Source organism: Oncorhynchus mykiss, chromosome 3 (assembly GCF_013265735.2).
Source record: "Oncorhynchus mykiss isolate Arlee chromosome 3, USDA_OmykA_1.1, whole genome shotgun sequence".
Lineage (NCBI taxonomy): Eukaryota > Metazoa > Chordata > Actinopteri > Salmoniformes > Salmonidae > Oncorhynchus > Oncorhynchus mykiss.
In genome coordinates this window covers 80,085,542-80,109,203 of record NC_048567.1, presented here as the reverse complement: position 1 = coordinate 80,109,203, position 23,662 = coordinate 80,085,542, and the positions used below count along the sequence as shown (strand labels likewise).

Genomic DNA, 23,662 nt, shown 5'->3' with positions numbered 1-23,662 from the left:
TTCCGATTGGCTCATTCATCCCCCTCCTCTCCCCTGTAACTATTCCCCAGGTCGTTGCTGTAAATGAGAACGTGTTCTCAGTCAACTTACCTGGTAAAATAACGGATAAATAAAATACATACATTTACACAGTTATGCGTTTAAAAAATACGCTGTGCAATGAAGGAGGTAATGTGTGCATGTGTCCGTGCATGTGTCCGTGCGTGTGTCCGTGCATGTGTCCGTGCATGTGTACACGTAAACTCAGCAAAAAAAGAAACTTCCTCTCCCTGTCAACTGTGTTTATTTTCAGCAAAGTAGTGTAAGTATTGTGTAAATATTTGTATGAACATAACAAGATTAAACAACTGAGACATAAACTGAACAAGTTCCACAGACATGCTGACTAACATAAATAATGTGTCCCTGAACAAAGGGAGGGGGGGGGGGGGTCAAAATCAAAAGTAACAGTCAGTATCTGGTGTGGCCACCAGCTGCATTAAGTACTGCAGTGCATCTCTTCCTCATGGACTGCACCAGATTTGCCAGTTCTTGCTCTGAGATGTTACCCCACTCTTCCACCAAAGCACCAGCAAGTTCCCGGACATTTCTGGGGAGAATGGCCCTAGCCCTCACCCTCCGATCTAACAGGTCCCAGTCGTGCTCAATGCGATTGAGATCTGGGCTCTTCGCTGGCCATGAAAGAACACTGACATTCCTGTCTTGCAGGAAATCCCACAGAGAACGAGCAGTATTGCTGGTGGCATTCTCATGCTGGAGGGTCATGTCAGGATGAACCTGCAGGAAGGGTACCACATGAGGGAGGAGGATGTCTTCCCTGTAACGCAGAGCATTGAGATTGCCTGCAATGACAACAAGCTCAGTCTGATGACACACCGCCCCAGACCATGACGGACCCTCCACCTCCAAATCGATCCCACTCCAGAGTACAGGCCTCGGTGTTACGCTCATTCCTTCTACGATAAATGCAAATCCGAACATCACCCCTCACTGTGTGAGACAAAACCACGACTCGTCAGTAATGAGCACTTTGACCTTAATTGCCTACCGTCTGTTGTCTGTTAGTGTCTTAGCGACTGTTCCACAGGTGCATGTTCATTAAATGTTTATGGTTCATTGATTGTTTATGGTTCATTAATTGTTTATGGTTCATTAATTGTTTATGGTTCATTAATTGTTTATGGTTCATGGGAAACATTGTTTCAACCCTTTACAATGAAGATCTGTGAAGTTATTTGGATTTTTACGAATTAGCTTTGAAAGACTGGGTCCTGAAAAAGGGACTTATTTTTTTGCTGAGTTTGTGTGTCTTTATCTATGTGTGTGCATACAGTATATGTTAATGTCTGTGTCTATATGTCTTTGTGTGTGTTTTTATGTGTCTTTGCATGTGTGTGTGTGTGTGTGTGTGTGTGTGTGTGTGTCTGCACAGAGTTGGGTAAAGCTTGTTTTTGCTCCCTTCATGTGGAACAACTTCCAGAGCTGAACTGAGATGTTCTGGTCCCCCTTGGTCAGTTCAGAGTCGTGATCAGAGACCTCGACATTGATAAATGTGTCTGTAATGTTGTATGTTGTATATGTGTTTGTTGTATATACGCAGGGCTCATCTGTAAAAGAGACCCTAGTCTCAGTATGACTTACATGTCAAAATAAAGGTTCATTAAACAATTTAAAAAAATGAATTATCCTCACCGACCCAACAACAACAGACTCGCTGGACTCTCGCGTTGCCATGTCTCCCCGGGACCTCCCGGAGCACAAGGTGTCTGTGTATTTGGTCACAGCGGTGGTAATCTGTACCGCGGCCAGTCTCCTCTCGTTGGGGGCGGGTGTATAAGGCTGTGATTCTGCCTGTGCTATAGCGGCTAGCGTAGCCCGGTGAGAACCAGGGTCAGTCCAGAGCTGTGTTCGAAAACTCATACTAACCCCACTAACTGTACTATTTGTGACGTAAATTCAGTATGTAGTATGATTATTGGTCATAGAATGGATTTCGTTAGTACGACAGAAGTTCCCGGATGTCGTACTACATTCGCTAAAATACGAAGTATACAAGCAGAGGACACTATTTCTGTGCTTTTATGGGGCCCATAATGCAATTCCTCCCGAAAATGGGCGTGGCTTCACAACGTTGTCAGCAGAAAATGCCGTCATTCCCGCTATTCTTAACTAAATGGTCGTTGTGCGTTCTCAGTGGATATTCGGGTGCTTTTGTAAATTCTCTCTGGCTATCTACTCCAATTTCAGAGCGCTCTCCTCTGAGTGTGCCAGAGTGCAGAATAATTCATTTACAAACGCTCAACACCACGAGACGAGTAAAATGGTCAGAGTGGTGATATTACTATAGTATTACTATAATACTGTATGGTGATATTTCTATAGTATTACTATAATACTGTATGGTTATGTTACTATAGTATTACTATACTACTGTATGGTGATGTTAATATAGTATTACTATAATACTGTATGGGGATATTACTATAGTATTACTATACTACTGTATGGTGATGGGTAAAAAAAAAACACGCCCTGTTAAGAACTCTTTTTATTTTTTTAAATATTTTTTTATATATATTGACTTTCAATGTAAGCAAGTATTACTATACTACTGTATTGTGATATTACTATAGTATTACTATAATACTGTATGGTGATGTTACTTTACTGCTGTATAAACACAAATAAAGAAGATTCAACACTATATAAATATATTTACTAATTTATGGATGACCAGTGTTTCAGCTTGCAGTGCCTTCCACCTGAACCAGGTTATGTATTACTGTATGGTGATATTACAATAGTATTACTATAATACTGTATGGTGATGTTACAGTGCCTTCTGCAGGGCCACCTGAACCAGGTTATGTACGACTCTGCTGTTGTCAAATCAAGCCAGTTCCTGCTCTCTATTGGATTCAGCATGGCGCGTTATTTCTGTAATTCCCTAGTGTAGTGAACGGATGCTTGATCCTTTGGCTTTGCCGGCTCTGAAGCTGAAGGTCGCTAGTCACTATGCAGTTGTTTTTGATACTCTGTAGTCTGAAACGTGTATCTATTTGTTTACAGCAGGTAAAAAAACAAACATTTAAAACATGATTCATTTAAAGTAGATGGCAGCGTTTTGCACCGTCCCTTGGCTATCATTCTGAAAACATCTGCACTCGTGTCCTTAACCTGATAGACCCTTTCCTTCTCCTTCTCTCATCGACAGAGCAACTAAAGCCCATCCAGGACCCGTAGTCCATCTGAGTGACAGCCCGAAGGATGAATGCAAGGTGAGTTGGAGGAAGAATAAAAAAACTACAAAACAACTCCTTACCTCCTCCTTTCTCTCCTCTAGCAGAAACCCAGAGATTACCCCTTACTCTCTGTCACCTGTTACCTCAGGAGGGGTCTGCCTGGTGGATCAGTGTAGCCTGGAGCTAGCTGTCTCTCTGCTACACAGACTGCCGCCTGTTCTTAGACTTGCTATTTTCTATACAGGATCAATGACCCAACACGACACCAAAAATGAGTCACTCCTGGCCTTGGGATTTACTGCGCGCCTTCTGCTATTGGCTGTCCTCGTCATCATCTCCCAGTGGGGACAGACCTGTGTCTCTGTCAGCACCGTGGGTCAGGCAGGGGTCAGGACTGTTATGAGGACGGCCGTGGTCAGTGTTGTCGGGGCGTTTTGCCGCGGGCACGGAGGCATTAGGGGGATTCGCCATGGAAGAACTACTGGTGCTCTATGTGCGTGGGCTGTTCGTGTGACATAAAATGTAAGATGCTGTCAGGGAGAGAGAGAGAGTGAGAGAGAGATCAGTCGCAGGGGATATTGAGTATGTTTTGGGCTTGGATTTATTGCCTGAAGCAAATCAGACTTTTTCTGCCTTCCAAAGGACTTGAATTCAGCCTCAGAGAGGTTTGCCATTTCATGTTTTTTGTTTCTCTGAGTGTGTGGGCGTGTATGTCAGAGCCAATCAGTGTAATGGAGACAGGTAAAGGGGAGCAAGATGAGTCAGAGGCAGTATGTGGAGGCAGTCTTTCTTAGATTTAGACTAGTCTTCGTCATTTTGACTAAAATATCATTAGGTCTTAGCCATATTTTTGGCTAATTGACATAATTTGAGTCAATTGGAGGTGTACCTGTGGATGTATTTCAAGGCCTACCTTCAAACTCAGTGCCTCTTTGCTTGACATCATGGGAAAATCAAAAGAAATCAGCCAAGACCTCAGAAAAATAATTGTAGACCTCCAAAAGTCTGGTTCATCCTTGGGAGCAATTTCCAAACGCCTGAAGGTACCACGTTCATCTGTACAAACAATAGTACGCAAGTATAAATACCATGGGACCACACAGCCGTCATACCGCTCGGGAAGGAGACGCTTTCTGTCTCCTAGAGATTAATGTACTTTGGTGTGAAAAGTGCAAATCAATCCCAGAACAACAGCAAAGAACCTTGTGAAGATGCTGGATGAAATAGGCACAAAAGTATCTATATCCACAGTAAAACGAGTCCTATATAGACATAACCTGAAAGGCCGCTCAGCAAGGAAGAAGCCACTGCTCCAAAACCACCATAAAAAAGCCAGACTATGGTTTGCAACTGTACATGGGGACAAAGATCGTACTTTTTGGAGAAATGTCCTCTGGTCTGATGAAACAAAAATAGAACTGTTTGGCCATAATGGCCCTCTTTATATTTGGAGGAAGAAGGGGGATGCTTGCAAGCCGAAGAACACCATCCCAACCGTGAAGCACAGGGGTGGCAGCATCATGTTGTGGGGGTGCTTTGCTGCAGGAGGGACTGGTGCACTTCACAAAATAGATGGTTTCATGAGGAAGGAAAATTATGTGAATATATTGAAGCAACATCTCAAGACATCAGTCAGGAAGATAAAGCATGGTCACAAATGGGTCTTCCAAATGGACATTGACCCCAAGCATGCTAATCTGAAAACAAGACTCCCCAAATTTTATCAGCATATCGATTGCGCAACCAGGGGAGGAAAGACCTTGGACCATTGTTACTCTAACTTCCGCGACGCATATAAGGCCCTGCCCCGCCCCCCTTTCGGAAAAGCTGACCACGACTCCATTTTGTTGATCCCTGCCTACAGACAGAAACTAAAACAAGAGGCTCCCACGCTGAGGTCTGTCCAACGCTGGTCCGACCAAGCTGACTCCACACTCCAAGACTGCTTCCATCACGTGGACTGGGAGATGTTTCGTATTGCGTCAGATAACAACATTGACGAATACGCTGATTCGGTGTGCGAGTTCATTAGAACGTGCGTTGAAGATGTCGTTCCCATAGCAACGATTAAAACATTCCCTAACCAGAAACCGTGGATTGATGGCAGCATTCGTGTGAAACTGAAAGCGCGAACCACTGCTTTTAATCAGGGCAAGGTGTCTGGTAACATGACCGAATACAAACAGTGCAGCTATTCCCTCCGCAAGGCTATCAAACAAGCTAAGCGCCAGTACAGAGACAAAGTAGAATCTCAATTCAACGGCTCAGACACAAGAGGCATGTGGCAGGGTCTACCGTCAATCACGGACTACAGGAAGAAACCCAGCCCAGTCACGGACCAGGATGTCTTGCTCCCAGGCAGACTAAATAACTTTTTTGCCCGCTTTGAGGACAATACAGTGCCACTGACACGGCCTGCAACGAAAACATGCGGTCTCTCCTTCACTGCAGCCGAGGTGAGTAAGACATTTAAACGTGTTAACCCTCGCAAGGCTGCAGGCCCAGATGGCATCCCCAGCCGCGCCCTCAGAGCATGCGCAGACCAGCTGGCCGGTGTGTTTACGGACATATTCAATCAATCCCTATACCAGTCTGCTGTTCCCACATGCTTCAAGAGGGCCACCATTGTTCCTGTTCCCAAGAAAGCTAAGGTAACTGAGCTAAATGACTACCGCCCCGTAGCACTCACATCCGTCATCATGAAGTGCTTTGAGAGACTAGTCAAGGACCATATCACCTCCACCCTACCTGACACCCTAGACCCACTCCAATTTGCTTACCGCCCAAATAGGTCCACAGACGATGCAATCTCAACCACACTGCACACTGCCCTAACCCATCTGGACAAGAGGAATACCTATGTGAGAATGCTGTTCATCGACTACAGCTCGGCATTCAACACCATAGTACCCTCCAAGCTCGTCATCAAGCTCGAGACCCTGGGTCTCGACCCCGCCCTGTGCAACTGGGTACTGGACTTCCTGACGGGCCGCCCCCAGGTGGTGAGGGTAGGCAACAACATCTCCTCCCCGCTGATCCTCAACACTGGGGCCCCACAAGGTTGCGTTCTGAGCCCTCTCCTGTACTCCCTGTTCACCCACGACTGCGTGGCCACGCACGCCTCCAACTCAATCATCAAGTTTGCGGACGACACAACAGTGGTAGGCTTGATTACCAACAACGATGAGACGGCCTACAGGGAGGAGGTGAGGGCCCTCGGAGTGTGGTGTCAGGAAAACAACCTCACACTCAACGTCAACAAAACTAAGGAGATGATTGTGGACTTCAGGAAACAGCAGAGGGAACACCCCCCTATCCACATCGATGGAACAGTAGTGGAGAGGGTAGCAAGTTTTAAGTTCCTCGGCATACACATCACAGACAAACTGAATTGGTCCACTCACACAGACAGCATCGTGAAGAAGGCGCAGCAGCGCCTCTTCAACCTCAGGAGGCTGAAGAAATTTGGCTTGTCACCAAAAGCACTCACAAACTTCTACAGATGCACAATCGAGAGCATCCTGGCGGGCTGTATCACCGCCTGGTATGGCAACTGCACCGCCCTCAACCGTAAGGCTCTCCAGAGGGTAGTGAGGTCTGCACAACGCATCACCGGGGGCAAACTACCTGCCCTCCAGGACACCTACACCACCCGATGTCACAGGAAGGCCATAAAGATCATCAAGGACATCAACCACCCGAGCCACTGCCTGTTCACCCCGCTATCATCCAGAAGGCGAGGTCAGTACAGGTGCATCAAAGCTGGGACCGAGAGACTGAAAAACAGCTTCTATCTCAAGGCCATCAGACTGTTAAACAGCCACCACTAACACTGAGTGGCTGCTGCCAACACACTGACACTGACTCAACTCCAGCCACTTTAATAATGGGAATTGATGGGAAATGATGTAAATATATCACTAGCCACTTTAATAAATCCTGTTACATCTACCCCCCCCTTTTTTGAAAATTCTGTTAAAAATCGCGCAACTTTTCAGCGTCCTGCTACTCATGCCAGGAATATAGTATATGCATATGATTAGTATGTGTGGATAGAAAACACTCTGAAGTTTATAAAACTGGTTAAATCACGGCTGTGACTATAACAGAGCGTGTGTTTCATTGAAAAACGCAAGAAAAACTGCTCTCTGAAAGCAAAAAATAATTTCCATAAGTCACTTCCACCAGTTGTTAAAGGAGAACAGAATTTAATGGGAATTTGCCTGCACCGTCTACAAATTCCGCACGATGGCGCCATTGTACTAATTTTCAATCGAATTAATTGTTGGAAAATCCATCTGTCTGACCCCAAGTTCTCCAGTCTTCACCCGGATGCAGTTCAGGGAGAGATCAGATTGCATTGTTTTTGAAGTGAGGACCTATTGAAGAGACATCGCCCTGTAATCGTTTTGATAGATTATAAACGTTTACTAATACCTAAAGTTGGATTACAAAAGGATTTCGAAGTGTTTTGTGAAAGTTTATCGTCGACTTTTTTAATTTTAAAAAATTACGCAGCGTTTAAAAACGATGAATTTTTCTGAATGACACTACTTCTATACAAAGCTATTTTGGGTATATATGGACCGATTTAAACGAAAAAAAGACCCAATAGTGATGTTTATGGGGCATATAGGAGTGCCAAGAAAGAAGCTCGTCTAAGGTAATGAATGTTTTATATTTTATTTCTGCGTTTTGGGTAGCGCCGTCTATCGCAAAATCTGTTGTTTACGTGTCGAGCTGGCATTTTGGGGGGTGCATGCTATCAGATAATAGCTTCTGATGCTTTCGCCGAAAAGCATTTTAAAAATCTGACTTGCTGGCTAGGTTCACAACGAGTGTAGCTTTAATTTAATACCCTGCTTGTGAATTTTGATCAAGGTTTGAGTTTTAACGAGTACATTTAGCATTTAGCGTAGCGCATTTGCATTTCCAGGTGCCTACTTGGGACATGTGCGTCTCAAGTAGATTCAAGTTAAACAATGCTACCTTATATAAATGTTACTTACCCTACATTATTCATCTCATATGCATACGTATATACTGTACTCTATATCATCGACGGTATCCTTATGTAATACATGTATCACTAGCCACTTTATACTATACTATGCCACTTTGTTTACATACTCATCTCATTTGTACATACTGTACCCGATACCATCTACTGTATCTTGCCTATGCTGCTCTGTACCATCACTCATTCATATATCCTTATGTACATATTCTTTATCCCCTTACACTGTGTACAAGACAGTAGTTTTGGAATTGTTAGTTAGATTACTTGTTATTACTGCATTGTCGGAACTAGAAGCACAAGCATTTCGCTACACTCGCATTAACATCTGCTAACCATGTGTATGTGACAAATAAAATTTGATTTGATTTGATTTGATTTACTTCCAAAGTTGTGGCAAAATGGCTTAAGGACAACAAAGTCACGGTATTGGAGTGGCCATCACAAAGCCCTGACCTCAATCCTATAGAAAATTTGTGGGCAGAACTGAAAAGGTGTTTGCGAGCAAGGAGGCCTACAAACCTGACTCAGTTACACCGGCTCTGTCAGGAGGAATGGGCCAAAATTCACCCAATTTATTGTGGGAAGCTTGTGGAAGGCGACCTGAAATGTTTGACCCAAGTTAAACAATTTAAAGTCAATGCTACCAAATACTAATTGGGTGTATGTCAACTTCTGACCCACTGGGATAGTGATGTAAGCTGAAATAAAAGCTGAAATAAATAATGACCTCTACTATTATTATGACATTTCACACTCTTACTATAAATTGGTGATCCTTACTGACTTAAATTACTTAAATGTTAGGAATTGTGACAAACTGAGTTTAAATGTATTTGTCTTAGGTGTATGTGAACTTCGGACTTCAACTGTATCTTTATCTAGAGGGTGTTGTCTTTATCTCTACAGGGTGTTATCTTTATCTAGAGGGTGTTAACTTTATCTCTAGAGTGTGTTGTCTTTATCTATACAGGGTGTTATCTTTATATAGAGGGTGTTAACTTTATCTCTACAGGGTGTTGTCTTTATCTCTACAGGGTGTTGTCTTTATCTCTACAGGGTGATGTCTTTATCTCTACAGGCTGTTATCTTTATCTAGAGGGTGTTAACTTTATCTCTACAGGGTGTTAACTTTATCTCTACAGGGTGTTGTCTTTATCTCTACAGGGTGTTGTCTTTATCTCTACAGGGGGATGTCTTTCTCTAGAGGGTGGTGTCTTTCTCTAGAGGGTGGTATCTTTCTCTAGAGGGTGGTATCTTTCTCTAGAGGGTGGTATCTTTCTCTAGAGGGTGGTATCTTTCTCTAGAGGGTGGTATCTTTCTCTAGAGGGTGGTATCTTTCTCTAGAGGGTGTGTGTTTTTAATATTTATCTCTGCCTTTGGGTCTTGTGGTTCCTCATATCCACCATACTTCTCCAATTCCATGTTATCATCTTATTAGCTTTTTAGAGATACTGTCTTTGCATATCCCTGCACACCTTGTATGTTTGTCATTAATCACACCTCGTATGTTTGTCATTAATCACACCTCATGTGTATTTTATTAATCCAGAACTGTAGAGCAAGTGGATTTTAAATGTTTTTCTGACAATGGCCACTCATATTTTGCAAAGGCCTCTTTCTCTCGCTTTCTCTCTCTTTCTCTCTCTCTCTCTCGCTCTCTCTCTCTCTCTCTCTCTCTCTCTCTCTCATTCTCTCTCTCTCTCTCTCTGATATGGCAGTTGTATGTTATCAGTAGTCATCCATTTTGTTTAATTCTGTCTTGTTGGTTTCATAACGTTAGAGTATCTACACAGCAAGATCTGGGTAACCCACCCACACACACTGATGAACTGTCATCATCCACTTCCTGGGTTCCCCTGTCTTACCAACTTACTTCCTGGTCTGTGTCCATCTCAGTGACCTCTGCCCTCTGTCCAAGTCTTGTGACAATGATGTACAGACGTCCTACAGAGAGGCTCATAAACACAAAGTCATTTCTCTTTCTCGCTCTCCCTGTCTCTCTCTCTCTGTCTCTCTCTCTCTCTCTCTGTCTCTCTCTCTCTCTCTCTCTGTCTCTCTCTCTCTCTCTGTCTCTCTCTCTCTCTCTCTCTCTCTCTCTCTCTCTCTGTCTCTGTATCTCTCTCTCTCTCTCTCTCTCTCTGTCTCTGTCTCTCTATTTCTCTATCTCTCTATCTCTATCTCTCTCTCTCTCTCTCTCTCTCTCTCTCTCTCTCTCTCTCTCTCTATTCCCCACATGTCCTGATCCCTTTATCAGTCTCCCAGTCCTCCTCCCCAAAGTCAATCGTCTGTAAATCAAAAGAGGGACAAGAGTCAGCTGGAGAGAGAGAAACAGACAGAGGGAGCAGATTGGTTGTGTGCTCAGTGGTACATTCATGGTGAAGATCATCCCTCCCAATCCCCTTAATCACATCTCACACAGAGAGAAAACCACGGCACCGACAGCTACCATCCTGGGACCACTGCGTTTGGAGAAGCAGAGAGTTGGTGGGAGGGAGGGCGGGAGAGAGAGAGCGGGAGAGAGAGTGTTATAGTTTCCTGAGAAAAGCTCAGGGCTATGGTCTACAAAAAATGTCTCATTTCAATGTTTCAATGATTTCATCCTCTATTTCCTCTTCCCTTCTCTCACTCAACTCCCTAACCCTCTCTTCCTTCTCTTTACCCCCAACCCCCACCTTTACATGTCTTTCTCTTCCTCTTCCTCTTTGACCTTCACAGTTGCTGATAGGGTTTGAAAGTGGAACAGTAGTACAGTGGGACCTCCGGGCCAAGAAGGTTGACTTCAGAATCTACTATGATGAAGTAAGTTTCTGTCTGTCTGTCTCTTACACCCCCCCGCCTCTCTCTCTCTCTGTCTCTCTCTCTGTCTCTCTCTCTCTATGTCTCTCTTTCTCTCTCTTTCTCTGTCTCTCTCTGTCTCTCTCTCTCTCTCTCTCTCTCTCTCTCTCCCTGTCTCTATCTATGTCTCTCTCTCTCTCTCTCTCTCTCTCTCTCTCTCTCTCTGCCACTAACAGACAGTTGAACAGGTGAGTTCACCCACCTGTCCTGTCTGATGCTTACAAAAAAGCTTCCTTTTAAATTGTTGCCTTGCTTTGTTTCATTAAGGGCCCTTCCCAAGTATGTTTCTGTTAGGTCAGGCAGTCAGGCACGGTGTAAAGGCCTTTGTACATGATGTTTAACCTACTGTATATGTTGCCTACCCTCATTATCAGTGATCATTAAAAACCAGCACCCCTCTCTGGTGCCTCCAGGTCTCTAGACATATCTGGTGCCTCCAGGTCTCTAGACCTTTCTGGTGCCTCCAGGTCTCTTTGACTCTCTGGTGCCTCCAGGTCTCTTTGACTCTCTGGTGCCTCCAGGTCTCTAGAACTCTCTGGTCTCTCCAGGTCTCTATGACTCTCTGGTGTCTCCAGGTATCTAGACCTCTCTGGTGTCTCCAGGTCTCTAGACCTCTCTGGTGCCTCCAGGTCTCTTTGACTCTCTGCTGCCTCCAGGTCTCTTTGACTCTCTGGTGCCTCCAGGTCTCTAGACCTCTCTGGTGCCTCCAGGTCTCTTTGACTCTCTGGTGCCTCCAGGTCTCTAGACCTCTCTGGTGCCTCCAGGTCTCTAGACCTTTCTGGTGCCTCCAGGTCTCTTTGACTCTCTGGTGCCTCCAGGTCTCTTTGACTCTCTGGTGCCTCCAGGTCTCTTTGACTCTCTGGTGCCTCCAGGTCTCTAGACCTTTCTGGTGCCTCCAGGTCTCTTTGACTCTCTGGTGTCTCCAGGTCTCTAGAACTCTCTGGTCTCTCCAGGTCTCTATGACTCTCTGGTGTCTCCAGGTATCTAGACCTCTCTGGTGTCTCCAGGTCACTATGACTCTCTGGTGCCTCCAGGTCTCTATGACTCTCTGGTGTCTCCAGGTCACTATGACTCTCTGGTGTCTCCAGGTCTCTAGACCTCTCTGGTGTTTCCAGGTCACTATGACTCTCTCGTGTCTCCAGGTCTCTAGACCTCTCTGGTGCCTCCAGGTCTCTATGACTCTCTGCTTCCTTTCAGGTCTCTAGACCTCTCTGGTGTCTCCAGGTCTCTATGACTCTCTGGTGTCTCCAGATCACTATGACTCTCTGGTGCCTCCAGGTCTCTAGACCTCTCTGGTGCCTCCAGGTCACTAGACCTCTCTGGTGCCTCCAGGTCTCTATGACTCTCTGGTGCCTCCAGGTCTCTAGACCTCTCTGGTGTCTCCAGGTCTCTAGACCTCTCTGGTGCCTCCAGGTCACTAGACCTCTCTGGTGCCTCCAGGTCTCTAGACCTCTCTGATGCCTCCAGGTCCCTAGACCTCTGTGGTGCCTCCACGTCTCTAGCACTCGTCATCAAAGACGGTTTCGAACACAACAAGGGGAAGGCATCGCTATTGCAGCCCAGACAAAAGCTTAGATCGGGTAGGACAAAAGGAGCTCTCACTCTGAATTGATTTGTTATAAGGAAGGCTCTGTCTTTGACGGTCTGATGGGAGAAGAGAGAGGAACGGGTGGATAAACGGCAGTGTTCTCAACGTCACATCCCGCTGCAACACTCCCGTCACACTTCCACCATCTTTCTTTTTTTTTTTCACTTCCTCTCTGGGAATGAAAAGCAAACCCCATTTCCAAGGCTTGTAAATGTGCAGTCAACACGTAACGGTTTTTAATTTGTGCTGTTCTATGAACTTTAACTATTGATCCACATCTGAGTCATTTAATAAATGACATCACAAAGACATATGTCCTTCTCATATGGAACCGTTCAAATAAGGTCATAAAGAAATAAACAAACAGCACCAACGTGAAACACATCGGATGACTTTAATCTTCTTCTTTCCTGTTTTATCACTGACTACGGTTACATGTAATAAACACAAAGTTTTATGAAATAAACAATCATGTGAGAATTGTGGATAGTCAGACTAATTTAACAGTTCGATTAAAACGTTTACACGCTTTTCAACTAGATTGATATCCCCTAATAATAATCCTGTTTCCATGGACCCATCTGAAATCAGGCTACCTGATAGCACTCTAATAAATGAAGAAAATTGCCAAATAAAAATAAACATTCATATTAAAGCTGTGACCATGTTATTTTTGGGGGGAATCGAATTTGATTCTGAGTTTGTTTGAATCAAATTTGATTCTAAGTTTGTATGTGAAGACTGCTTCAAAGACGCATATATTTCAGTTGATTCCGAAGTCACTTCACTTCAGTGCTTAAAGATGCTTGTTTGACTGGGATTAGCCTGCTTGGCTGGTGCTAGCTCGCTTGGCTGGTGCTAGCCCGCTTGGCAGGTGCTAGGCCGCTTGGCTGGCGCTAGCTCGCTTGGCTGGTGCTAGCTCGCTTGGCTGGTGCTAGGCCGCTTGGCTGGCGCTAGCTCGCCTGGCTGGTGCTAGGCCGCTTGGCTGGTGCTAGCTCGCTTGGCATGGGGTAGCCCGCTTGGCTGGTGCTAGCCCGCTTGGCTGGTGCTAGCCCGCTTGGCTGACGCTAGCCCTGTTGGCTGGTGCTAGCTCGCTTGGCTGGTGCTAGCCTGCTTGGCTGGCACTAGGCTGCTTGGCTGGCGCTAGGCCGCTTGGCTCGCGCTAGCTCGCTTGGTTGGCGCTAGGTCGCTTGGCTGGCGCTAGCCCGCTTGGCTGGCGCGTAAGGCCGCTTGGTTGGCGCGTAAGGCCGCTTGGCTGGCGCGTAAGGCCGCTTGGCTGGTGCTAGCCCGCTTGGCAGGTGCTAGGCCCCTTGGCTGGCGCTAACCCGTTTGGCTGGCGTGTAAGGCCTCTTGGCTGGTGCTAGGTCTCTTGGCCGGCGCTAGGCCTCTTGGCTGGTGCTAGGCCTCTTGGCCGGCGCTAGGCCTCTTTGCTGGTGCTAGGCCTCTTGGCCGGTGCTAGGCCTCTTGGCTGGCGCTAGGCCTCTTGGCTGGCGCTAGGCCTCTTGGCTGGCGCTAGGCCTCTTGGCCGGCGCTAGGCCTCTTGGCCGGCGTTAGGCCTCTTGGCCGGCGTTAGGCCTCTTGGCCGGTGCTAGGCCTCTTGGCTGGTGCTAGGCCTCTTTGCTGGTGCTAGGCCTCTTGGCTGGCGCTAGACCTCTTGGCTGGTGCTAGCACATGCTCAGATCAAATACACCGCTGGAACTCCGATTAATTAAGGTGTTTACATGGTGTTTACATGGTGTTTACAAGGTGTTTACAAGGTGTTTACATGGTGTTTACACGGTGTTTACAAGGTGTTTACATGGTGTTTACATGGTGTTTACATGGTGTTTGTATGGTGTTTACATGGTGTTTACAAGGTGTTTACATGGTGTTTACACAGTGTTTACACGGTGTTTACACAGTGTTTACAAGGTGTTTACAAGGTGTTTACATGGTGTTTACATGGTGTTTACAAGGTGTTTACATGGTGTTTACAAGGTGTTTACATGGTGTTTACAAGGTGTTTACAAGGTGTTTACATGGTGTTTACATGGTGTTTACAAGGTGTTTACAAGGTGTTTACAAGGTGTTTACAAGGTGTTTACATTGTGTTTACATGGTGTTTACAATGTGTTTACAAGGTGTTTACAAGGTGTTTACATTTTGTTTACATGGTGTTTACATGGTTTTTACAAGGTGTTTACAAGGTGTTTACAAGGTGTTTACATGGTGTTTACGTGGTGTTTACATGGTGTTTACATGGTGTTCACAAGGTGTTTACAATTTGTTTACATGGTGTTTACATGGTGTTTACAAGGTGTTTACATGGTGTTTACAAGGTGTTTACAAGGTGTTTACAAGGTGTTTACAATTTGTTTACATGGTGTTTACAAGGTGTTTACATGGTGTTTACAAGGTGTTCACAAGGTGTTCACATGGTGTTTACAAGGTGTTTACAAGGTGTTTACATGGTTTTTACATGGTGTTTACAAGGTGTTTACATGGTGTTTACAAGGTGTTCACAAGGTGTTTACAAGGTGTTTACAATTTGTTTACATGGTGTTTACAAGGTGTTTACGTGGTGTTTACATGGTGTTTACAAGGTGTTTACATGGTGTTTACAAGGTGTTTACAATTTGTTTACATGGTGTTTACATGGTGTTTACAAGGTGTTTACGTGGTGTTTACATGGTGTTTACAAGGTGTTTACATGGTGTTTACAATGTGTTTACAAGGTGTTTACAAGGTGTTTACATGGTGTTTACAAGGTGTTTACAATTTGTTTACATGGTGTTTACATGGTGTTTACGTGGTGTTTACATGGTGTTTACAAGGTGTTTACATGGTGTTTACAAGGTGTTTACAATTTGTTTACATGGTGTTTACATGGTGTTTACAAGGTGTTTACGTGGTGTTTACATGGTGTTTACAAGGTGTTTACATGGTGTTTACAAGGTGTTTACATGGTGTTTACAAGGTGTTTACATGGTGTTTACAAGGTGTTTTTCTCAGAAAACCAGGTGTTTTAATCAGCGTATGCTGAGTACGTTTGCTGAGACTCTGCTGAGACTGCAGAGTACGTTTGTTTACATGCCTACTGCCATAATCAGTTTAATATCAAATAGTTACTGTGCAGGTAAACATAATGTGTGTGTGTGTGTGTGTTGAGTCTAGGGAAGGAACATAAGCCTAATTGGATTGCATTATTGACTTTTACTGTGTAATTATTTGAATGTTGCATATACGACTGTCCATTTCCTTAGTTTCCCCTCCATTTCTGTACTTCTCCGGTTCTATGTCTAGTTATCGGTTTGAGGTGGTATTGATCCTGTTCACAGTTTTAATCAGTCCGGCTCTAGCCGTTTCCACTCTCATTTAGCTCCAAAGTAGTTTAGGGACAGCACTGATTTGATTTAGGTACTAGGTTAACCCTGGGTGAAGGGGTGAATTCTGTCCTCACATGGGGCACCAATGCAGGTAGGAGAGTTTCCACATTCCCTTCCCTCTCTCTCTCTACCCTTAATAACATATCTTCCTCTCTCCCTTCTCATGTTGCCCTCCTCCCTCCTTCTATCTATCCTTTAATGCTCTCTCTGTTTCTTTCCCTCTCTCTCTCTTTCCCTCTCTCAATCTCTCTCTACCCTCACAATCCCTTCCTCCCTCTCTCTCTCTAATCTTTAAATCTCTCTATCTGTTTCTTTCCCTCTCTCTTGCACTCTCTCGCTCTCTCTCTCTCTCTCTACCCTCACAATCCCCTCCTCCCTCCCTCTCTCTAAACCTTAATTATCTCTCCCTCCAGGCTATCCATTCTGTGAGCTGGCACCATGAAGGGAACCAGTTCATGTGTAGCCACTCAGACGGCAGCTTGACTATGTGGAACCTGAGGAACACAGCCAGGCCTATTCAGATCACATATCCTCATGGTGAGACACACAAACAAACACACACACACACACGTACACAAACACACACACGTAAACAAACAAACAAACACACATCTACAAACACATGTCAGATGTTTGCTGAATACTCTTTCAGCTCTGATTGTGATGAGGAAACTCTGCTTCTCTGCCACGGCCTTGGCTGTCTGTGGCTGTGATGGACTCGTCTGTGTGTAGGCACCAGTGTTTGACCCTTTGAACTCTCTTATGGAAGACTCCCCCAGCACCGTCTGTCTGCTCAGAGCTCAGACCCACAGGAAGGACACACACACAGTCTGTCTGGAACAGGACTGGAACAGTGGACTAATAGGACCGGATCAGTGGGCTAATAGAACTGGAACAGTGGGCTAATAGGACTGGAACAGTGGGCTAATAGAACTGGAACAGTGGGCTAATAGAACTGGAACAGTGGGCTAATAGAACTGGAACAGTGGGCTAATAGAACTGGAACAGTGGGCTAATAGAACTGGAACAGTGGGCTAATAGGACTGGAACAGTAGGCTAATAGGACTGGAACAGTAGGCCAATAGGACTGGATCAGTGGGCTAATAGAACTGGAACAGTGGGCTAATAGAACTGGAACAGTGGGCTAATGGAACTGGAACAGTGGGCTAATAGAACTGGAACAGTGGGCTAATAGGACTGGAACAGTGGACTAATAGAACTGGAACAGTGGGCTAATAGGACTGGAACAGTGGGCTAATAGAACTGGAACAGTGGGCTAATAGGACTGGAACAGTAGGCTAATAGGACTGGAACAGTGGGCTAATAGGACTGGAACAGTGGGCTAATAGGACTGGAACAGTGGGCTAATAGGACTGGAACAGTGGGCTAATAGAACTGGATCAGTGGGCTAATAGGACTGGAACAGTGGGCTAATAGAACTGGAACAGTGGGCTAATAGAACTGGAACAGTGGGTAATAGAACTGGAACAGTGGGCTAATAGAACTGGAACAGTGGGCTAATAGAACTGGAACAGTGGGCTAATAGAACTGGATCAGTGGGCTAATAGGACTGGAACAGTGGGCTAATAGAACTGGAACAGTGGGCTAATAGAACTGGAACAGTGGGTAATAGAACTGGAACAGTGGGCTAATAGAACTGGAACAGTGGGTAATAGAACTGGAACAGTGGGCTAATAGAACTGGAACAGTGGGCTAATAGAACTGGAACAGTGGGCTAATAGAACTGGAACAGTGGGTAATAGAACTGGAACAGTGGGTAATAGAACTGGAACAGTGGGCTAATAGAACTGGAACAGTGGGCTAATAGAACTGGAACAGTGGGTAATAGGACTGGAACAGTGGGCTAATAGAACTGGAACAGTGGGCTAATAGAACTGGAACAGTGGGTAATAGAACTGGAACAGTGGGCTAATAGAACTGGAACAGTGGGCTAATAGAACTGGAACAGTGGGCTAATAGAACTGGAACAGTGGGTAATAGAACTGGAACAGTGGGCTAATAGAACTGGAACAGTGGGCTAATAGAACTGGAACAGTGGGCTAATAGAACTGGATCAGTGGGCTAATAGGACTGGAACAGTGGGCTAATAGAACTGGAACAGTGGGCTAATAGAACTGGAACAGTGGGTAATAGAACTGGAACAGTGGGCTAATAGAACTGGAACAGTGGGTAATAGAACTGGAACAGTGGGCTAATAGAACTGGAACAGTGGGCTAATAGAACTGGAACAGTGGGCTAATAGAACTGGAACAGTGGGTAATAGAACTGGAACAGTGGGTAATAGAACTGGAACAGTGGGCTAATAGAACTGGAACAGTGGGCTAATAGAACTGGAACAGTGGGTAATAGGACTGGAACAGTGGGCTAATAGAACTGGAACAGTGGGCTAATAGAACTGGAACAGTGGGTAATAGAACTGGAACAGTGGGCTAATAGAACTGGAACAGTGGGCTAATAGAACTGGAACAGTGGGCTAATAGGACTGGAACAGTGGGCTAATAGAACTGGAACAGTGGGCTAATAGAACTGGAACAGTGGGTAATAGAACTGGAACAGTGGGCTAATAGAACTGGAACAGTGGGCTAATAGAACTGGAACAGTGGGCTAATAGGACTGGAACAGTGGGCAATTCGTTTTATTTTATTTATTAATTTTACTTTATTTGACTGGTCAGGTCAGAGAGAGAGCGAGATAAGCTTCTTTCACCTCAGCAAGAGACATTCTACTTTGACTCTGTTCTACTCTGTTCTGTTCTGTTCTGTTCTTCTCTGTTCTGCTCTGTTCTGTTCTGTTCTACTCTGTTCTGTTCTGTTCTGTTCTGTTCTGTTCTTCTCTGTTCTGTTCTGTTCTGTTCTTCTCTGTTCTGCTCTGTTCTGTTCTGTTCTGTTCTTCTCTGTTCTGCTCTGTTCTGTTCTGTTCTTCTCTGTTCTGCTCTGTTCTGTTCTGATCTGTTCTGTTCTGATCTGTTCTGTTCTTCTCTGTTCTGTTCTGTTCTTCTCTGTTCTGTTCTGTTCTGTTCTGTTCTGTTCTTCTCTGTTCTGTTCTGTTCTGTTCTTCTCTGTTCTGCTCTGTTCTGTTCTGTTCTGTTCTTCTCTGTTCTGCTCTGTTCTGTTCTTCTCTGTTCTGCTCTGTTCTGTTCTGTTCTGTTCTGTTCTGTTCTGTTCTGTTCTGTTCTGTTCTGTTCTTCTCTGTTCTGTTCTGTTCTGTTCTGTTCTGTTCTGTTCTTCTCTGTTCTGTTCTGTTCTGTTCTGTTCTGTTCTTCTCTGTTCTGTTCTGTTCTGTTCTGTTCTGTTCTTCTCTGTTCTGTTCTGTTCTGTTCTGTTCTTCTCTGTTCTGTTCTGTTCTGTTCTGTTCTGTTCTTCTCTGTTCTGTTCTGTTCTTCTCTGTTCTGTTCTGTTCTGTTCTGTTCTTCTCTGTTCTGTTCTGTTCTGTTCTACTCTGTTCTGTTCTGCTCTGTTCTGTTCTGTTCTGCTCTGTTCTGTTCTGTTCTGTTCTGTTTTGTTCTGTTCTGCTCTTTTCTGTTCTGTTCTGTTCTGTTCTACTCTGTTCTGTTCTGTTCTGTTCTGTTCTGCTCTGTTCTGTTCTGTTCTGTTCTGTTCTGTTCTGCTCTGCTCTGTTCTGTTCTGCTCTGTTCTGTTCTGTTCTGCTCTGTTCTGCTCTGTTCTGTTCTGTTCTGTTCTGCTCTGTTCTGTTCTGTTCTGTTCTGTTCTGCTCTGCTCTGTTCTGTTCTGATCTGTTCTGCTCTGTTCTGTTCTGTTCTGTTCTACTCTGATCTGATCTGTTCTGCTCTGTGTTCTGCTGTTTTCTTCTCTGTTCTGTTCTGCTCTGTTTTGGTTCTGCTCTGTTATGGATCTACACTCTTCTGCTCTTCTCTATGTAGATTATTATGACGTGAGGTTATATTTTCTCTCTGATATGTGGGCTTATTAGCTGTTTACACTGCGTTTTGAGAAGGACGTTTCATCACGAATACCGTAAGAGATGGGACCCAGAATCCTGGATGACATGCCAGGTCAGATCCCAGAGGAAAGTACTCTGCCTTACGGGTGGTTCTCCCTGTACAAGTTGCGCCGTACTACAGTACATCTAGCAGGGTGCCACAGAATTCTACGACACGTTATTTTAAGTGTCGGCCATTGTTGCCAGAATGACTCAATTTACCAATTAAATCGGTCACCGTCTACCAGAAACGGTAGCGGCATAAACCTCAAAACTGGTAAAAGGAAGAACCACTGTACAAACAGTAGACTTGAGAAGAGGTAAACATTGTGAACGACGTACATCTCGGTCACCCACCGCCGCCACATTAACCAACATGTCTTATTCTACCTCCCTTCCACTCCCCAGCTTGTTAATCACAGTTACCATAGGAATTAGATAGAAACATATGCTTTGAGACAAAAAATGTGTTGTTGAACAGAATATGCAAACGCACACGGAGGTTGTTCTACTGTACTACTAAATTCCATTAAGGTTTGGATCAGTTTGGAATTACAGTTGATGACAGTGCTTTGAAAAACTCTGAGATATTCTAATAACTCCTATCATCAAAGTATAAAAACTGTAAACATTTAAAGGGATGGTTGAGTCACTTTTTGAGATGTTCCCTTTTCTCATCTCCCCCAGGGAAGATACTGAAGGAAGGGAGGAAGGAGTCGTGTAAGCCCATCCTCAAGGTGGAATACAAGACCTCCAGAAACAGGTAAACCAGGAGCCTGTAACAGGTAAACCAGGAGTCTCTAACAGGTAAACCAGGAGCCTCTAACAGGTAAACCAGGAGCCTGTAACAGGTAAACCAGGAGCCTCTAACAGGTAAACCATGAGCCTCTTAACAGGTAAACCAGGAGCCTCTAACAGGTAAACCAGGAGCCTGTAACAGGTAAACCAGGAGCCTGTAACAGGTAAACCAGGAGCCTGTAACAGGTAAACCAGGAGCCTGTAACAGGTAAACCAGGAGTCTCTAAAAGGTAAACCAGGAGCCTCTAACAGGTAAACCAGGAGCCTGTAACAGGTAAACCAGGATCTTGTAACAGGTAAACCAGGAGCCTCTAACAGGTAAACCAGGAGCCTGTAACAGGTAAACCAGGAGCCTCTAACAGGTAAACCAGGAGCCTCTAACAGGTAAAGCAGGAGGCTCTAACAGGTAAACCAGGAGCCTGTAACAGGTAAACCAAGAGCCTGTAACAGGTTGTCCCGCTAGCGGAAATACATCAGTCATGACCCATTTTCTAGGAAGTGTTTAGATAAATGTTGTTTTCTTTTCCATTCACCCTCAAATACAGAGAAGTTCTCTTTGAAACCAAACAAATTCATGTCAAAGCAGTCCTCGTGTAATGCACATTAATTTGTTAAGTTCTCAGTGTTTGTATTTGCCCCCAAAAAACTATTTTGATGTGTTCTGAAGTGAAACTCAGTATGAACATGCTCCAGATAGGTCTGAGTCATCCATCTGAAGGCTTTATAGCACACAAGAAGACAATTAACAGTACAGAGAGCCTTTTTAAAAGCGTTTCATATCTCCACACACGGGATTGAGAGGAGAGCCTCTGAAATTCTTATCCGATTCATGATCTTTGTTGTCTGTTAGGAATGCTTGATCCCTGTTATCTTTTCCTATTTCCCTCCTTTAAATGGCTTGTGGATTTACAATTGAGGCTTGTAGTTCTAGTTGTGTGAAGTTCGATTTAAAAGAGAAATACAGTGGAAGTCAGAAGTTTCACATACACCTTAGCCAAATACATTTAAACTCAGTTTTTTCACAATTCCTAACATTTAATCCTAGTAAAAATTCCCTGTCTTAGGTCAGTTAGGATCACCACTTTAATTTAAGAACGTGAAATGTCAGAATAATAGTAGAGAGAATTATTTATTTCAGCTTTTATTTATTTCATCACATTCCCAGTGGATAAGAAGTTTACATACACTCAATTTGGTAGCATTGCCTTTTGTAGTGGAAATTTCCTGTATTTACCAAATCATGAGAGCAAACCACACACAAGTCAGAGTTAGTTATCACAAAGTCCATCTTTAATTATATGAGCTCCATCACAACCCTGTGACTCTCAGATCAATTCAGTGTCTATAAATTAATTATCTGAGAGTCCCTTACACATTGCAACTGAGATCCTTTATAGCAAAGACACACATATCCAGACAGCATAGGCATCATTCAGCTTTGTCTCCTAAACTGTGTTATTTTCTCAAACTCAGAACCATAAACAAATCCTCCATATCAACAGGCATATATCAAATCCATCCTATCTTGACAAGATCACAGAGACACATTGACTGGCACACAGACATTGTGGAGCCAAGAGATACACGCTTGACCTCTCCCCTCTCTGCGGCCCAAGTAACTTAGTCCTGACAGAGAACAGATGACTGCAACCCCGCCACAGTATTATACAAAAATAAACATTCTGATGAGAAGAAACTTACAAACATATGATGAATATAAAACATCTTACCTATGTTGCCTACTAATTCTGATTATTCCCCAACACTTTACATTGTTTAACTTGAGTAAACGTTTTGGGTAGCTCTTGTCGTGTCTTTACCATCATTAACTGAAGACTTAGCTTTTATCAAAGATTCTCTGTAATTATTATTACATGATTAAACTGATTCATCATGTAACTGTAATTAACTAGGAAGTCGGGGCACCAAGGAAAATATTCAGATTGCAAAGTTATAGTTTTCCTAATATAACTTTTCAGATATTTTCATACCTGATCAATAGTCTTCTGATTAATTAAGAATTATTTACCTCACGTTAGTCTCATTCCAAATGTCGTAAGTTGTTGGTTATCTGCACAAACTCAGTCTTCACTATGAGTCATCCATACATCAATTGTCTTAAATCATGTATTTATTAACTAAGAAAGTCACAGAAATGCATCACACAAACAGTAGATGGTTACAAGTAAATAATAGCGGAGCTTCCCTAGTGGGATAAACCGGCATCGCGGCTTGGTGTACAAAAGGGAAGTGGGGGTCGACTGAGATAAAACAACACACAGTTGATAATTATAACAATTGAAATGCTAATCCTTTACACATGAACGCTCACTCATTCGGGAACAATTACAATCAATATATATATTTACACTCAGTGTGTCATCGGGATCTCTATTGAGAAGTTTGTTTCTGTTGGAGAATTGTCCGCTCTCTCTCTGCCGTGGTTAGAATGGATAGTTCAGAGTGACATTCATTCATGAATGTTATAGAATAGATGTTCCGGCGGTTGTTGGTCTTCGCGTTCAATGATACCGAATTCCTAGCTGCAGACTAGTAATTAATGTCAAAGACTTGTTCTTATTCTGTCAGTATCGATAGTCTGAGAGTTTAACCACGTGGGATGGTTAAAAGATTCATCAGTCTGGTCTCAAACCTTGACCCTCTCATTATCTAGGTGGTCTGCAACCTTTGTTCTCGTAATGGAGAAAAAAACGTGGTCCGTTGAGAAATTTTCAAGGTGGGGTTTTATTCGGAATTGCAGAAAAGGGCCTGTCCCAGGATGCCCGACCCTAACTGGGCACATGGGCGGTCCTCTGATTAGTTAAACTCAAAAGGGAATTGGAGTTTCCTTCAT

General features: G+C 44.1%; 1 protein-coding gene across 1 annotated transcript in view; it reads left to right on the top strand.

The window, feature by feature from the left end:
- Window positions 1–23,662, top strand: part of LOC110504879 (syntaxin-binding protein 5-like) — a 240,583-nt gene that overhangs the window by 139,264 nt on the left and 77,657 nt on the right. Inside the window, exons 6-9 of the mRNA XM_036975302.1 lie at window positions 3,215–3,278; window positions 10,978–11,061; window positions 16,464–16,587; window positions 20,698–20,773. Coding sequence (XP_036831197.1) covers window positions 3,215–3,278; window positions 10,978–11,061; window positions 16,464–16,587; window positions 20,698–20,773 — 348 coding nt within the window. The remainder of the gene's footprint in view (window positions 1–3,214; window positions 3,279–10,977; window positions 11,062–16,463; window positions 16,588–20,697; window positions 20,774–23,662) is intronic.